We start from the raw sequence: 18609 nt of genomic DNA, 5'->3' as shown, positions 1-18609 counted from the left end.
AAGTCATGATGCAGATGTTTTGTTCTGTATTCCCATATGACCTCTATGTAACTCAACAGATGCAGTGGCCGTGCTGGTTGACACCATTATAGAAACAACTGCTCAAAACATGAAAAACAGAACTATGCAATCTTACTTTAACTGACTTTGTCTCTATATCTCTTACAGTATAAGCAGGAAGAACTGGTGGCAATGGACTATTATGTATGATATAGCCCATATGGGCCATGTAGCCTATATACTAGGCTAAAGACATTCACAGTTGTTCATGATCGATTTTAAACAATATCTCCAGATTTTAGATTCAGATTTAAATTTGGACGTGTCGTGTTGTCATGTGAGTAGGGCTTTGACTCCGAACTTCGTTATTTGAATATTATTCGAATATTTAAAAAAATAATGATATTTGAACAAATATTAGGCAGCCCTTAATATTCAAACCTATTATGAGCATCGTCTTTTGTAAATGTGCTTGCTTGTAAACACTGTTTTCAATTCAGATTCCGAGGCTTTTTCACGCATTTGAAAATGTAACCACACGTCGCGGCGACGCACGTGTCTCGGCTGTGGCTCGGTAGCGTTGTGTTCCCCCCGAATTCTCAAAGAAGGCTGGCTTGCCCAGGGCCAGGCCAGCTCAGCGGCGTCTTTCTCCCATCGCGTGCTGCTGTCTCTCCTACCTACACTGGCCCCCTCTCCCCTTTCTACCTGCCTGCGCACGAGAGAGGAGAGAGCAGAGAGGGGAGGGCGATGCTGCTCCTCAGTCACAGAACAGAAGAGAGAGGGGACTGTTTTAGGGCCCACAGGAGAGACATATCTTGCGTGCTCACTGGACAATAATACAGAATACAGAAAGTCGCCAGATTTGTCGCCACACACACACACACACACACACACACACACACACACACCCCGACTCTACGCACACACCAGCACACAAGTATTAACATCAGACCATTTCCGTAGGCTACAGTAAAAGTTCCTAACTTCCTGTCGAAAGCATAGTGTTTGTGTTTAATCTATGGTCTGACTTGTAATAAAAAAAAAAAACTTAATTTTGATATCAATATAGGTCTTACTGAAGGCATTTAATGGTCAAAATATTATTAATAAATATTCGAATATATTTGAATATTAATAAACAAACAAACTTCGAATATGATTTTTGGGCAAAAGTCAAAGCCCTACATGTGAGTCCTTCAAAGTTTCAAAATTCCATTGAAATGTTATCCCATCAGCTCCTTCGACTTGTGCATGATTCATCATAAAGCAGAATGTGGCCGTCAGATCAGCACACAGACAAAGAGTCACCCGGTTGAATGGCACTTTTCCTCTGTGTTTCCTCTTATGTTTGCGTTTGAAAACCTTGATCTACCAGGATAGCAGAGTCAGCAGGAGACTGGTTCGGGATTTCACGATCCTGGCGAGCGACTCATAGTCATGAGATGGCTGCCGAGACTCTCCACCTTTTCCTCAGTGTTTTCTCTGACGTTTACATTTGAAAACGTAAGCCAGCTGGTTAGCTAGCCCAGGCTAGCAGAGTCGGAAGGAAATCAGCAGAGTCCGGACTGGCAAGTTATTTTCCACGAGGGACTCATAGCCACATGCCATAACCGTCCAACATCTACAGCATAAAGCACAACTAATATTTGTAAAATAGACAATTCCGCATAGGCCTACATTTTGCAAAGCTCATGTAGCATCCAATGGGCTGCTTCTTCTCTCATACATGTTTCAGTTCATTCAGCTCCTTTCCATTTACCTTTCCTAATGGCTTTGTGGCAATTAAAGCATGCCTTGGAACAGTGTATGTGTGTGTGTGTGTGTGTGTGTGTGTGTGTTGGTGGATGTATACTGTGCACGTGTTAAGTACCTCACAGATGTCCTTGAGGTGTTTGATGTAGTGTCTCTCTGTGCTCATGATCTCATTGATGACGTTGGCTCTCATCTGGTCTCGGTTCTGGAGGGGCGAGCCCAGACACAGGCAGTCATTGGTCGGGTCCAGGTGCCCGTTCTGCACCTCGCTGGTCCCCTCGGCTGGCTCCGCTCCCCCATCCTCCTGGTTCACCCACAGCTGAGTGCAAACACATCCACAGTCACACACACACACACAGACCCAAACACATATAGTTGAATAAAAAATCTGCTCAGTTAAGCTTATAAATCAGTCGAAAAAAAGGATAAGTAAACAGATACATTTAGATATTCATATCACAAAATCTTTGCCATATAATCAGTACTTCTCACTCCTCATTAAGGCTGAACGATTTGGAGAAAAAAATCGAATTGCGATTTTTCTGTGATTACGATTTGAGTTTTTTATTTTTTTTTAAGTTTAGCTAAAGTTCAATATTCACTGTATAACAGATAAATATGTTATGGAGCATTATAACATGAGACACCATCAAAACTGCTCAATATTCTTATGGAAAGATGAGAACATGGATATGAATTGCGAGCAATAAGTTTAATAAGCATGGAACATTGAACAGTCGAACAGAACATTTACCACAAAAGCTAAAGTTATAATAATAATCTAAAAAAAAATGTGAATAAAAAATATCAGTACTTTCCTGTAAACTGAAATTTCTGATATGCCTCTGTTCAATAGAAGCATACTGCACATTCTACCATCATGGTAAATAAAGTTATACAAAATATATGAACAATCCACTGATAATTGGACATTTCTGTAAACAATCTGTGATATGTAACATTATTCCAGCATTTACCTTTAACACTAAATATAGAATAATATAGAATAGTATAAAAAAAATGCTTAACAAAAAGTTACACCAAACATTCAACTAAATATTGCACATTGGATAAATCGCGGCCTTCAAGATTAGCTAATCGCATTCTATCAAATCGCGAGTTTGATTTGAAAACGATTAATCATTCAGGCCCACTCCTCATGAGCATGAATGCACACAGCACACACCACCACATACATAAACCCACATCTCACACACAGAGCTTTATTTAAAGGGTCTCTGGTAGTTTGGAAGTGAATGGGACTGTTGGTCCAGCATGTCAGATAGATGAGGGACAAACTGCCAAAACAACTCCAGAGTTTAAAATAAGCCTCTTTCTGAGACTGGTGCCCAGAGGATATTCAATGCCCAACGTCGGCCCTGTGTGTGACTCCAAAGTATCCCCCCCCCCCACTTCCTCACACATGCATGCGCTCACCAACACACACGCACAGAACCACAGACAAGAGTGTATTTCACTATCGCTCATAGAAACGGCCAAGTCTGTGTGGTTTTTAGATGTCCAGCAGCCAACACCTGATGACACACAGTTTGCCAAGAGAACATCAAAGAACCGACGGGTAGGATGCCAAACACAAGATGAGTTATGCAGCGCCACAGACAAGCAGAGTGACGGGTGGTAGAGCACTGACTGTAGACGAGAACCAGCAGCGCAGCATTAAGACTAAGAATAGTCAGAGTCAATAGTAAATAGTAGAGAGTACTAAAAAAAGAATCAATACTTAAAATAGATCCATGAATGTTAACAGGAACAATGATTACAAAATCCATCTAATTCTATATGAATACATTTGGAGAATTTGAGGTCAGGCCGTTTAAAGACGAAGACTTGGATCATTACTTTTGACTCATCAGTTCTGCCTCTCTATCGACCCCGTAGAGAATGATGTTAAAACGTCATGGGAACGTTAATGTTTGGTAATGTCGAGGGTATGTTGCGGTTGACAGACTGGAGCGGGCGGGTGGGCGGGCAGGCTGGATGGGTAGATGAAGCTGGGAAAAACGCACCTTTGACGTGGTGTTTTGGAACCGTGGAGTTGCTATGGGGTTGATATAGAAAACCTGTTTTGTTTGGGGCTGAGGAGGGTGGGGTTCCACCTTGGAGAGAGAGAATGACAGAACAGAAAGATACTTTTTGGTTGACAGTCAGTCAGCCTGTCTGCCCTGCCCTCTCAGGAGTGAAGATGGAAGGGTGGACATGTTGGAATTGGAATGGCCATGAGGAGTGTCTGGGTGGAGGGGGGGGGGAGTGCATTGCTGTGGAAGCCTCCACCTACAACAAGTATGTTAATTCTTCCTTCAATAAGTTAAGTAAAAGAAGTATGGAATAACATCAGACCTTTGTGTTGAGTTTAGTTTTGCTCAAATATAGGTGAGATTTTAGAATCACGATGTGATGTGAGGACATTCTAAATGTATATGGATTTCAAGGATAGGAGTTGAAGTTGATGCCAAACAAAAAAAGAGGCTAATCAGCATCTTTGTTTTATTGTCCCTGAAAACTCGATAAAGGCATTTAGCTAGTTATTCTCTGCTTTCTTGAGTGTTATTTGTTAAAAAAAAAATAATAATCTGTGTGTGGAGCAAGCATATCAATGTGTGTTTTTCGTACATGCGTTTTTGTGTATATGACAGAATACTTGTGCACCTTTCTCTGTGTCAGCATTTGTGCATATGTTCATGTGCCTCCATTTCTGTATGTGTGTGGGTGTGTTGTGTCTATGGTCGCTGGCCAGCCATGGCTGCAGCTAACTCACCCGTACAAAGCTGGCAGGAAACCATCCTTCCTCCTCATCAATCTGGCCCCACCACCAGTCCTTGTTGGAGGCGTCCAGCACCTTGATGACGTCACCGGCCTTAAACGCCAACTCCCGGTCCGCCATGGTCACATGGTCCCATACCGCCTCAGCGTTGACGATTGAACCTCCACTTATCAACTGGAGAAATCGGAGGGAAAGACAAGACAATGCTTTATTCTCAGTACGTGAAGCCACTGCTGTGAAAATACTACTGAAACAGCATGAAAAAGCGCTGCAGACACTGACCAAAAAATCTAGATCCACGTGACCTAAAACAGCATAGAAATCAAATTTGAAAGTGATTATAATTCAGTACCCAGCCTCATTTTGGCCTTGATTTGTTTGAATCCTTGTTGTTAAGCCCACTCAGATTACTAATGGATGCAAATACACACCCTCAAAGCCATGGCCCACTGGCAGCTTAGGGATTGCAAATAGAACAACACAATAGCCGACACAGACCACAGTACAACACAACAAAATACGACAACACAAAAAAGGCAGAGCCATTAGTGGAGAAACAACAGCGTTCAGAAGCACAGCACCAGTCTCCACACTGGGATGGTAATTGGCCTATTATGACATTAGAATAATTACATGTGTTAATGTAATATTAATGCTGAGGAGCAAACAAATGTGAAGGGATAATCTCCCTTCCTTCATGCTGTCACCAGGGCTTGTTATTTTATCAGCAGCCCAGTCTTTGACAAAACGTGGAAGGATGACTCATCAAATCTTTTTATTGATTTTGGCATCATGAATAAATAATGTGGACATTATGTGATGCTAAAAAATAAATGTTTAAATTGTTTACAACTGTACACATTATTTTGTGAGCATGCACTGGGCGTAATGTGTAAGGGCATGAAAAAGCCTGTTCGGTGATGAGTATTCTTTAGGGGATTTGGAGAGGCTAAAGGTTGTTCTCATTAAGAGACAGCCGACATTGTTCCTGAGAAGGAACTGAGACTGACATCATCCATCTACCAAACAGCCTCCCCATCCATCACACTGAGGACTTAGCTGTGTTGCCCTAAGATGTGCACAAACACATATCCTATTACACGCACACGTGCAGCCACACTTTTAACTTCACATACATTAAACCCCTGTATGCACCTGTGGCAAAGCTCCAACTGTTTGTTCCAATTGTTCTCTCCAAAGTAGTGTTCATCAGCCTTCTCCAGTCCAGAGCTAACCATGCATCCAGGCCCTGGGGCTGTGGGCAGAGCAGCCAGCGCTAACCAAGCCTGACAGGAGCTGCTTAGGCTCTAGGTAAGGAGTTATCAAAGGCCTGGAGACAGGGATGTCACATGGACGGACATTCAATTAGAATCTTTACTTGTATTACGGCTTCTGCATATTAATATTGAGCTTCTGTTACTTTCTAAATGGAGCTTGTTAATGTGTTTTTTACCCTTCCATCCTTTAAGATTGCCTTGCCTCTTATAAAATGAAATCCCTGGATAGGAAAACCTTTTTAAAATGCACCTCATCACTCCAGCACAAATATGCTATTCCACCTATGTGCTGATGCAGTGTGTTTGTAAGAAGGTCCATGAGAAACCGCAGATTGTGTGTGTATGTGTGTTTGTTTGTATTCAACCGAACCCCCCGTGAGGATCTGAGAGCTCAGACTCAGCAGCTACGTTGCACCTTCAACCTGTAGACAAGTCTACTTCCCTGACGGCGTACTGAGACAGCTACAGGGGATATATAAGCCAATCAGGGCAGAGCAGCGAACATAGAGAAGGATGTCCATGCCTGGAAGGGAAAGAACAGCCATCGTCATGGCGACAGATGAGGATGCTTCACTGGTATTGACAAGATGATGGGATGAGGCAAGGACACTTCACGATGCATCCTAATATTTCCAAATGTATGTGTTTGTGTGTGTGTGTGTGTGTGTGTGTGGTGTGTGTGTGTGACACACACACAAATAGTGACCACTGAATAACTGCAATATCACTCTGGCTTCATATATTTAAGAAGACAAACCAATCACATTAGAGAACCCAGTAATATTATAATTTCCATGTCAATGTAGAAAGGTACAGAGTGTAGGCCTTTGCGCGCAGGTTTTAGATCAAAGATGTCATTGAGAAGGTTGATTCAATCAGGTATCACATCGGGCTGGGAGCTGGGGTAACAATAGATCTGGCCTATATCTCAAAGCACTCCACTACAGGAAGAGAGGAGGATTACCGCAAAGACATGTGTCACGCTGTCATGGAAACAGGGCCAATGAATAGTTCCTCAAAAAGATTTTTAAAATCATTGTTGATTCAGTAAAAATAATTTGATTCAAATCATTTATTACCCACCAGGATACTTTTATTTTTTTTAAACACACAGGTATAGTTGAATAGTTGATTATGAAAGCCAAATGGGCTCTACTTGACCGCCACCATATGACAACATCAGGACCTCTGCCTGAAACAGCACCCATACAACAGATGAGCCTTGAGCCTTGAGGTCAGTCTTACTTCTTGCTCCCTTACTGTGATGTGTGCTTTCACTAATCCAATTCCCCCCCACATACAACTCCCCACCCCTGCCCCATTCACTCCAAGCACAATCTCTCCGGTCCCCATCAATCTGCTGTAATATAGCCAACAGATGGAAAGAGTGAGGGAGAGAGATAGAGATCCATTCACAGCCAGTGTTCCTCCCTGCTCAGGTCCCTCCATCTCCCTAAAGAGATCAGCACTGCCCTCTCCAATACATTGCATTCTTTTTTCTCCCCTCTACATGTCTGAATAAATTAAAAAGCATTACATAATCAATCTTCCCAATTCCTGTCTTAGTGCAACCTCATACCTGATCAAATGGCATATAGTAAATAGTAAATAGAAATCTTGCCATAATACCCATCATTACCTGTGTGTCTTCCAGCTGTAATGATCTATGTCATCATTTTTACAACATCAAAGATCAAAGGGCGAAACGGCCGCCTTTAAACCGCAAAACCTGTATTTGGGTCAATGCAAATGAATGCAGATGAATCTATCCTTATACATGGACACATATCATGACACTGTTTTTTGTTTCATGTTCAAGCACAGACATGGACACTGACAAGGAAATATGTGAGAATAGAAAGCCAATTCACTCGCTTATATCATCTTTGCAGCACAACACATCAGCATTCACTGCACCGGCAGCTCCACTGCATTCCAACATCCTCCTCTATCTCTAGCCATAGCACATCTGCACCAAAGCACCTACAGCATCCCTGAGCAAACACACACACATGCACGCACACACACACACACACACACACACACACACACACACACACACACACACACACACACACACACACACACACACACACACACACACACACACACACACACACACACACACACACACACACACACACACACACATGCCTTTAGCCAACCTTACCATGTTTGTGACATGAAACTGTTCAGAGAGTGTATGCATGGAGAAGTCCGGTTCATACATTCATGATAATTAAATCTCTTTTGGAAGCGGTCAAGGTGATGGTCCTCCGCAAGCGCTGAGCCTGCAATGTCGAGTAACAACGTGCTGTATTCCAGAAAGAGGCTTCTCTTTCCGACGCACTGAGTGAGTCTCGCAGTCTGTCCTCCCTGTGTCTGTCAACCCTGTTATGTAATACACTTATACCCTGAGTCTGGGAGCCAATCAAAGATGCTCTGCTTTAAACCGGTGAGAAATACACTCACATCCTCTCACACACACACACACACACACACACACACACACACTGTTGTCTTGCTCGCACACACCAACCACACATTGACACTTCTGACTGCACAGCATTTAACAGTATTCTATTGGAAGGCACCTGCCCAGGAGGGGATTATAAATGTGTGAACACTTGGGACGTGTGCACGACTCAAATTTAGAGAGGAACTACAGATAACACCCACCCAGACTATCTCACACACACACACACACACACACACACACACACACACACACACACAACATGTGCTCACATGCTTACAACATGCTGAACTCACATTTGTAAGTAGCACTGTGTTATTACTGTTAGCCACCTGAGCCTTAACCACTGCAGTATACAATATTAGGATGTTATGTTGTTATGTTTGTATCACAGTTATGAAAAGACCAGGCCACATGCCACGGCATGTTCATAATACATGGCCGCCAATCACTTCTTTTTACATCTACAATACAACATTTATCACTTAACTAGACACACACAAAAACACACAGCACTTAGCCTTGAGTGTGAGAGAGCACATACAGTATCTTCAAAAAACCTAGCAGGCTATCTTCCCTATTTATAGGACTGTCATGGACGGCTCTGGGATAGGCTTTTAGCATATCTATTTCTGACATTCATTCAACATTCATCACACCTGCCTCCAATCCTTTATTAGATTGTGCCACTGCATGTGGGAAAGAAAGGAAATGGCCTTTTTTTTTAAAATCTCTTTCTGACATGCCTTTTTACTTTGGAGAACATTTCATCAAGAACTATGCACATATATTGATACATTTTGTATTAGTCACTATTTAGTGACCAGGAGTAACAATACTGTGCAGGCTCCAGAAACAGGTGCCACATTGAAATGTTGCAAACTGGAGAAATGTGAATATTGTGGGCTACGAAATGGGAGCTGAGTTTAGCTGCATCCAAAATGGGGGAAACCTGGAGTGACGGAGGCCCTCCTTTAGTAGGCCTAGCCCTGCCTGCTATTGGTTACTGTTCAGCTGAGATTACAATGATCCTCTAGAGTCTAAGACCAGCAGCACAAACCTCTCACTTGCACTGCTATTTGCTACAAATATCACATTTGCTTCAGTGGAGAGAGCACTGCTCAGCTGCCATATTGTGGATGTGGCTACAGTGGATCACAATAGGAAAACAAGTCCTGACGCAGCAGTAGGCTGTTGTTGAAAAAAAGACCATCAGATTCATTTTTCATCTAAAAAGCAAATTATAATAGAATCAAATTAATCCATGCGCATAATCCACAAAATACAACATGGAGGAGAGAGGAAGATCGACTTAAGGGAGGGGGGGGGGACATGTTTATATGCGGGGGATATGAATTTCCAGGCACCACATAAAAGGTACGAGCATCACAGATCTGTATCCGCACAACTACGACCACCACCAGACAACACTAGCTATCACAAACGGTGAGAGGACACAAGACATAACGAAGGATTGGGGAGGGGGGGGGTAACAGAAATACATTATGTTGTACCAACGTCATTCATTTCAACGCTTAGCCGTGATGGAGCGCCGGGTGTCCCCGCTCTCGACCAACGCGCACTGCCTTTCTCTCCTGTCCTGTGTGAAAGTGCGCTGCGCTGCGAACCGGGCCCCAAGCGCAGATCCATTAACGAGTACCGAGGATGAACATCAACAGCACGTTCACAAGCACCAGAACCGCGATCACCGTAAACACCGCGCAAGTCTGGACATCCAAGGCCATGGCGCAACGCTGCGGGCCGATGCTGAGATATGTGCGCTCTCAGTGACGGGCGGAATACAGCTCTCCCGTCTAGACGCGTAGCCTCAAAGCCACCGAGAAATCCACCATTACACTTAGGCAAGAAATTAAGTAGAAAAAGATGCCCCTATACGCCTCTTCACAATACGCGATGTAATTCATAAAGGCACAGGAAGAGATGCATCATTCCTCACCATCATCATCGTCATCAGTCTGCACCGCGATTTCTCCCCGCTAGTCAACACCTGCCGGTGTTTCGCCTCTTCCCCCTAAACCGAGCGACTCTCAGGCCAATAGATTCTCAGAGCCAACAAGAGAGAGGCTGTGCGCAGGCTGTTCGCAGCTGCCGAGCTGCCTTCCGGTGAGTGGGGACCAGAGCGAGCAGGGCGGCTTTGAGGCTGAGAGGCGGTCCTGTATTAATACTGATACTAGGCTGCCGGCTTCAGCCATCACCTACAGTCGGGGAGGGGCACAGCCAGCCCCCACGCTCACTAAATCGACCACAGAGGCCAAAATCATAACCTCATTCATCTGCCACACCATCTAAAAATATCCCCGTGCAGTGGTGGTGGTGATTTATCATTTATCATTAACAGCCGCGATGAAGGAGAATAAATGTCAGAATAATGGATGCACGTTCCTCAAAGTGATCACCATCTTATAATTTTATTGGCGTGATGTCGGCCTTTTCTGCCAATTTGTCTGTGGCCACGCATCAGTCAGATACAGTATGCCCAGTTGATTTGATAATCAACCACATTTACACCCTGTGTTACTACTGGTGCACCAAGCAAATGTCACTGGTGCAAGCAGCAGCAGCAGCAGCAGCAGCAGTAGTCATTTAAAGGCGCCATCCATTGGGCGTTTAAAAGTATCTCTACATGATCAAAAATGCACTTTAAAATAGGCAGTTCTTTTTTTTTTAAATCATTATCGTGATATCAATTGGCACAATAAACTAGGGCTGTCCTCGACTAAAGAAATTCTTAGTCGACTAATCGATTAGTTGATTTAATTGACAGAGCTGTGCGCTTTGAGAGGTGGTTAAGACTAGAAAAGCACAATATAAATGTAGTTAATTAACCATCTGTAAAACTGAGTTTCTCCACAATTAATCCTGCAAAAGCACCACTTTAAATCTTGTGTTTACCATAAATGTGCTCAGAAGTTTCTTGGAAATTAGTAATTAAGCATGAATAAGCATAAAAAATGACTAATCGACTAAAGAAATCTTAGTCGACTAAAACCAAAACGACCGATTAGTCGACTAATCGACTAAGAGATGGCAGCCCTACAATAAACACACATCGTGAAAGGCTGCGACACATCATGAAAGACACTTTCGAAGGATTTGTTGTGTTAGTTGAACAGCAGAAAACTGCACTTAAAAATGTAACTGTTGGGCGCCTGGGTAGCTCACCTGGTAGAGCAGGCACCCATATATAGAGGTTTACTGCTGCAGGTTTGACTCTGACCTGCAACCCTTTGCTGCATGTCATTCTCCCTTCTCTCTCCCCTTTCCTTCATCTGTCCTATGAAAATAAAGGCCTAAAATGCCTGCAAAAAAAATCTTCAAAAACAAAAAATGTTGACAATGATTTCCTTCATTTGTTTTAAAGTCAACAAGCAGTTTGTTGTATTTTAGCAAAATACTGAAAGCAGCAGAAATGCAGAACAGTGCAGAGCAGTGGCGGCTGCTGGTCATTCAAAGAGGGGAAGCTCATTTTTGGCCTACATCATACAAATTGTCCATTTATTTATGTTAATATTATAGGAATTTCGCCAAGCAAATACCAAGAAACAGGTTGCAGCAGTTTGTCTTTCAACTATAAAATCCGCGATGGGACTGAGGAGCTGAGCTCTGCTTGAAGTTGAACAGCTTCGGCGACTTTTTATAGTACAAAATCGCTGTCAATCAAAAGGAGATACAGTCCTTCGACAGACCCTCCAATCATCACGCAGAAGCCCAGCGTCCAGGCCAGCCCACTGCTCCATTGACCCCTGACGCTGAGCGTCCGTGGGCGGGACATAATCACAGCATTTATCCAATGACCTTCTAGTTTCAAAGCACTGAAAAGAACTGCTCAAAGCAGCCCCATTGAAGTCAACAGACGCTAGGCTTCAACAGGGAAATGCACTGAGACGCTACGGGAATGGATGAGAAGGAAATCGAGTCAGCCAATTCTGAACCAACTCGTCTTCGAGATGAACGTATTCTAACGCATTTTAGTCAATAAAATGTTAACACAATAGTACATATTTGACCATTTAAATTTTAGACATTTTAGGGGAAACTGAGCTTCCCTTGCAGTCTTAAAGAAATCGCCACTGGTGCAGAGTACACTTTACTATCTGATTTGTCGCAAGTAATATCGTTATCACGATATTCAACAACGTTATCACATAAGTTTTCCACATATTGTGCAGCCCCAGTTCTAGATCAAGTTATCATATTGTTGTGAATATGTTCCATTCCATTCTGTGAGAACTCTGAAGACAGCCTCTCAAGTGTTTTAATTGTAACACAGCTTTGTCTGTGTGAACCAACTTTGAGACAATCCTTCTGTCCACCCTGAGTTTCTTTCTTATCTTACTACACATCATCTAAGTGAATGGAGTGATTGTTAGAAGATGTGTATATCCTTGTGTGTCTCATTAAGAAGAACATTGTAAATTGACATACACAAACAAAGCATTCCGGGATGGGAGAAAAATGTGCTCTGGTTTATTGACATTTCTTTAAACCAATCACAATCATCATGGTCGGCGCTAAGTTTTGCACCGTGCCTCTGCAAAATAGCCTCTGTCCGATTGGACAGATAGTCTAACCATAGTCCTCACAAATCCACCGGAGTTTAAAATTACAACTAGGGCTGTCAAACGATTAATCGCTGAATTTCTATGGTTAATCACAATTAATTGCGTTTTATTACATGATTAAAATTCTATTATTTTGCATTTCAGAACTGTTTTTAAGTACATATTAACAATGGAAAGCAATTCTTACCAGTGTATCTTGATTGGGAATCAAATGAATGCAAAGGAAAGTTACTTTATGAACTTGACTTTAAGATTTGTATTAGTTTATTATTTATTTACTGTAAATAAAAGAAAAATGTGTGAATATGTCATAATTGCACTATTCCTCCAAGTACCTAACTAAAAAACAAAAAATCCCTATCCTTACCAGAATCAATATAGGGTGCAGTAACTTCTAAATAATTTTGATTACTCACTGATGTCCAGTGATCACCAGTTGATGAGACAGCGTTTGCACTTTGCAGCAGCTGCATCAACCTGAGTCACGTTAACTGTACTATGCTTAGCTCGTAGGTGGTAGCTCAAGCTTGACGTGCTTCGGTGATATTTTAATTCGGCTTTACACAATGTGCATATAGCTTTCGACTTGTCTACTGAGCCATCCGGGAGTTTTGGAAAATAAAAGGTGCCATTCAGAATTGTGATTTCTGCTGTCTTTCTCCATCATGCCTGCAGCCTGCAGCAGTAGGATGTGTTACGAGGAAGTATGGCAGCTTGATGATAAGTAAAGGTGCGGCAAAGGGTCAAAATAGTAGCCTGTTAGGCACAATGCGAAGCCGAGTGAAGTGTAAAATAAATTAATAAATGGTGGCATGTGATTAAAAAAATGTATGCGTTTTGCTCGGTCCTTAATTGCATCGCGATTAACGTGTTAATGCTGACAGCCATAATTACAACACAAAGAAAACGGAAGGAAACGGACATTGGCGAAAATACATGCATCCGGCAGAATTTCCTGCAATTTACTGATGTAGCTCTAGAAGTAAGGACATCATTATTGCAGATATGGTAGAACTCCTGTGTTTTTTTAAAGGTCCCATGACATGGTGCTCTTTGGATGCTTTTATATAGACCTTAGTGGTCCCCTAATACTGTATCTGAAGTCTCTTTTATATAGGCCTTAGTGGTCCCCTAATACTGTATCTGAAGTCTCTTTTATATAGACCTTAGTGGTCCCCTAATACTGTATCTGAAGTCTCTTTTATATAGACCTTAGTGGTCCCCTAATACTGTATCTGAAGTCTCTTTTATATAGACCTTAGTGGTCCCCTAATACTGTATCTGAAGTCTCTTTCCAGAAATTCAGCCTTGGTGCAGAATTACAGCCACTAGAGCCTGTCCCACAATGAGATTTCCTTAGGATGTGCCATTTCTGTGTCTGTAGCTATTAAGGGGGGGGGGCAAGATTGAGGGTGGGTGTGTGGCCTTGACCAACAGCCACTTTGCTCGTTTGAAAGCCATGATCTCTCTCTCTCTCTCATGGGCGGGTCAAATTCTCTGGGCGGGCAAAGCAGAGAAAGGGGAGGTAACCTTGCTCCTTATGATCTCATAAGGAGAAGATTCCAGATCGGCCCATCTGAGCTTTAATTTTCTCAAAGGCAGAGCAGGATACCCAGGGCTCGGTTTACACCTATCACCATTTCTAGCCACTGGGGGACCATAGGCAGGCTGGGGGAACGCATATTAATGTTAAAAAAGCTCATAAAGTGAAATTTTCATGCCATGGGACCTTTAACCCATAGTAATTTGACAGCGTATTTCCGTTAGACCATCCGTTAGTCTGATTCAGGACCACATATGGAAGTGGTCTAAATCCGATTTGAAAAAATCTGATCTGGGCAAGATTTGAGTGTTCACACTATTTTTGAAGAAGTCTGAACTGGTCACTTGGCCCCAAAAAGTGGCCCAAAAGATTTGGGCCACTTTTGCCTGCAGTCTGAACGTAGCCTAAAAGACATTATGACACATAAATTAGTTTACAAAAGAAACAACTGTAAAACAGTAACAATTTCCTGAACAAAACCCAAAACAAATATATAATGTTGGCCCAATATAATTGTCAAGGTCCCAAATGAGCTCTATGAAGATGTTATTCCCAATGGTGGAATGTAACTAAGTACATTTACTTGAGTACTGTACTTAAGTACAAATTTGAAGTAAGTAAGTAAGTTTATTTGATTAGGACAATGCACATTAATCAGCATTTCTGTAAATGTACTTTACTTGAGTCTTTTCTTTTCATGCCACTTTCTACTTCTACTCCGCTACATTTCAGAGAGAAATATTGGACTTCTTACTCCACTACATTCATCTGACAGCTTTAGTTACTAGTTGCTTCACAAATTAAGATTTTTGCACACCAAACACATGTAGTTTATAAAATACAATGTTTTATTATGAATGAAACTAGTTTTTATTGTTTCCAATCATTAAAATGTGAGGATTTTTCTGCATTGAGTACTTTTACTTTTAATACTTTAACAACTTTTTCCTGATGATACTTACAGTACATACATTAACTTAAGTAACATTTTCACTGCAGGACTTTTACTTGTAACAATGTATTTTTACAGTGTGGTATTAGTACTTTTACTTAAGTAAAGGATCAAAATACTTCTTCCACCACTGAAGATAGAGAGGAGAGGACAGAGGCTGTAGTCAGCTTTAAATTATGCCTTTTACAATACATTTTAATGGCAACCCAGCTAAATGGCAGGAAAAAGGTATCAAAATGTCAGTAGAAACTGCTCAAACCATCCCTGGGGCCATTCCATATGCTCAATATGTTGTCGCATTTGCACTGAAATACGGCTAAATGAACACATTGCAGTTGCTGCTAGTTTGGTTAGCATTTTACACACAGAGCCAACAAACTCAGATGCGGGTCCATATCTTTTGGCAAAAATATGACTGTTTGGAACACAGAGAGCATATTGATGGATACCAGAGAAATTGGCTGTGCTTCAGGACTGTTGTGAGAAGTTTCTGTGGAATCCATTGGAATCCACTGTAACAGCTGTAAATCTGTGCAGACTACAGCTGTCGTTTTCCACAAAGGAGCAAGCAACACTTCTGAGCCACCTTTCAAAGCTACAGGAGGTGAGTGTTTGGTATTCAAAACACAGTTTTTCGGTGCAGTATTCCTTTAAGGCTCAGTGTTGTGAGGACAAAATGGCTCCATATCCCATCTGATGCACGTGTTTGCCATTGGCAAACACATCATTATTTTGGCCTCCATGTTCACAGTGATACTTAAGGTGAATGTTGTATTATATACACGAGCTGGCAGATTATAAAGACAGCACAACATGATCATGAATTAATTCATACAAGAAAATCAGTTCAGTTCAGTCCCAACCACTACCCAGCCAACCATCCAACACACACACAGACACAAAAACCCTCTCCAAACTCTTCAGCTGAGAGCTTCGGGATGGATGGATCAAAAGACCTGAGAATACGTTTAAAAGAATAACACCCGACAAGTGCACTATATCTGTATTTTTAAAGCCATAAATAATTTCCAGGGCACTTTCTACACATACATGCTGATAAAAGCAATGGCTCCTTTAAAAGCCAGGCTTTCAGTGAATTGTTGTACGAAGCATCACAGTTGAGATATGACAACCGTCCTCAAACAAGCTTTTTTTTTTTTTGCTCTGTGCTTGTGTGTATGCATGTGTGTGTGAAACGCAGAGTGAGCAGATTATATAAGCCTGCCCTACCTCTGTGGGCTCCCTCTCCAATCTCCCTGACATTTAGACAACAAAGGTCACATCTGAAAGTCTAAATCTGCACAGACACCAATGCTAATATACTCATACATATACAAAAGAGAGGGGGAGTTTGTAAAAAATGGCAGAATTTCTCCCACCAGCAGAGAATCACATGTTAAAGCAGACAGAACTTAAACATATTGTACGTTACATGCACAACAAGCACAGATGCAGCTAATCAATCGACTTGCATCGTTTTCAGGACTGTCATTGTGAGGGATTTGTACAATCCATTTGTACCTTCATCACCTACAGTACAGGCCAAAAGTTTGGACACACCTTTTCATTCAATGTGTTTCTTTATTTTCATGACTATTTACATTGTAGATTCTCACTGAAGGCATCAAAACTATGAATGAACACTTATGGAATGATGTACTTAACAAAAGAGTGTGAAATAACTGAAAACATGTCTTATATTTTAGATTCTTCAAAGTAGCCACCCTTTGCTTTTTTTGATAGTGCTGCAAACCCTTGGTGTTCTCTCAATGAGCTTCATGAGGTAGTCACCTGAAATGGTTTTAGCTTCACAGGTGTGCCTTGTCAGGGTTAATTAGTGGAAGTTTTTCCCTTATTAATAAAAAAGCAAAGGGTGGCTACTTTGAAGAATCTAAAATATAAGACATGTTTTCAGTTATTTCACACTTTTTTGTTAAGTACATAATTCCATATGTGTTCATTCATAGTTTTGATGCCTTCAGTGAGAATCTACAATGTAAATAGTCATGAAAATAAAAAGGAAACACATTGAATGAGAAGGTGTGTCCAAACTTTTGGCCTGTACTGTATACTGTATATAGAGTTGGGTCAACACTTTACAGCAGGATCCTTGTATTACTGTGTATTGCGTTGCATATTGTATTACTGGGTCCCCTCACTGTACAGTAATGTTTGAAATCATTTCAGCAAATAATATGCAAGCTTCCACCAAACCCTTCAGTTTCCCCAATGGAAATTAATGATGACCATCATCATCATCCATCCAGTTATCAAATTCGCTGTCATTTAATAAGCTAAGGGACCAGAGTAAAACATGGCAAGCAGAGCAATGCAGTGTGTCATGAGTCTGTCTCAGATCGTCTATGCAATAGGCTGTCCACTGTACCGCCTCTGCAAATACCTGACCCATCTCAACTGGGTTCTCTTAATGCCTGTGAGGTCAATTCTCATTGGCCTTCCATAACTTATTATATTAAAAAACATAGGCTAATAGTAATAGCAAACTACAATTACAGCCCAGCAGTTGTATGGCTCTGTCAACTAGTCAAGTTGCAGTTTACGTCAACGTCTGTCCAGACTTAAGCGTGATTTATGATCCTGCGGAGCTCCACGCAGAGCTTTCGCTGTAGCCTACGTAAGTGGCCTGAAGTTTATACTTGTGCGTTGGTGTGTTGGTGTGTTGGTGTGTGCATAATTAGCTTCGGAGCGAGTACCGACTCTAGAGGCATAGGGAGAGAAACAAAGTGTCTCCCCTGCTCTTTCTGACCACGGTCACAAATCTGTAGCAGGAAAAGTTAACCCTTTCCTAGGTGTCATGTTGTTTATGAAGAAGGAGAACCAGGAAATAAGTCGGGCGAAATTCAATGCTACCAATCCACGGCCAAACGACTTGCATCGCCGCGACGTGTAGTTCAATTTTTTGATAGGTCAGGCTACGGCGTAGGGTCCGGTGTAGGGTCCGGTGTAGGTCCGGTGTAGGTCCAGTGTAGGTCTGGCGTAGGGTCCGGTGTAGGTCTGGTGTAGGTCTGGTGTAGGTCCGGTGTAGGTCTGGTGTAGGGTCCGGTGTAGGTCCGGCATAGGGTCCGGTGTAGGTCTGGTGTAGGGTCCGGTGTAGGTCTGGTGTAGGTCCGGTGTAGGTCTGGTGTAGGGTCTGGTGTAGGTCCGGCATAGGGTCCGGTGTAGGTCTGGTGTAGGTCTGGTGTAGGTCTGGTGTAGGGTCCGGTGTAGGTCCGGCATAGGGTCC

The 18609-nt window shown here is 42.2% G+C and overlaps 1 protein-coding gene across 6 annotated transcripts in view; it reads right to left on the bottom strand.

Annotated features, from left to right (window-relative positions):
* Window positions 1-18609, bottom strand: part of arhgef9a (Cdc42 guanine nucleotide exchange factor (GEF) 9a) — a 54177-nt gene that overhangs the window by 15557 nt on the left and 20011 nt on the right. For 4 of the 6 annotated variants that reach the window (XM_028588630.1, XM_028588634.1, XM_028588633.1 and 1 more), the window contains 2 exons: window positions 4529-4708; window positions 1871-2071 (listed from right to left, as the gene is read on the bottom strand). In XM_028588630.1, the coding sequence (XP_028444431.1) occupies window positions 1871-2071; window positions 4529-4708 (381 nt within the window). Of the gene's footprint in view, window positions 1-1870; window positions 2072-3779; window positions 3859-4528; window positions 4709-10244; window positions 10418-18609 lie in introns of those variants that run through there. The other 2 variants (XM_028588635.1, XM_028588636.1) reach the window with 2 other exon arrangements.

This window comes from Perca flavescens, chromosome 10, assembly GCF_004354835.1.
Source record: "Perca flavescens isolate YP-PL-M2 chromosome 10, PFLA_1.0, whole genome shotgun sequence".
NCBI classification, from domain to species: domain Eukaryota; kingdom Metazoa; phylum Chordata; class Actinopteri; order Perciformes; family Percidae; genus Perca; species Perca flavescens.
The sequence above is the reverse complement of the archived record's forward strand: the minus strand, read 5'-3'. Positions and strand labels throughout refer to the sequence as shown.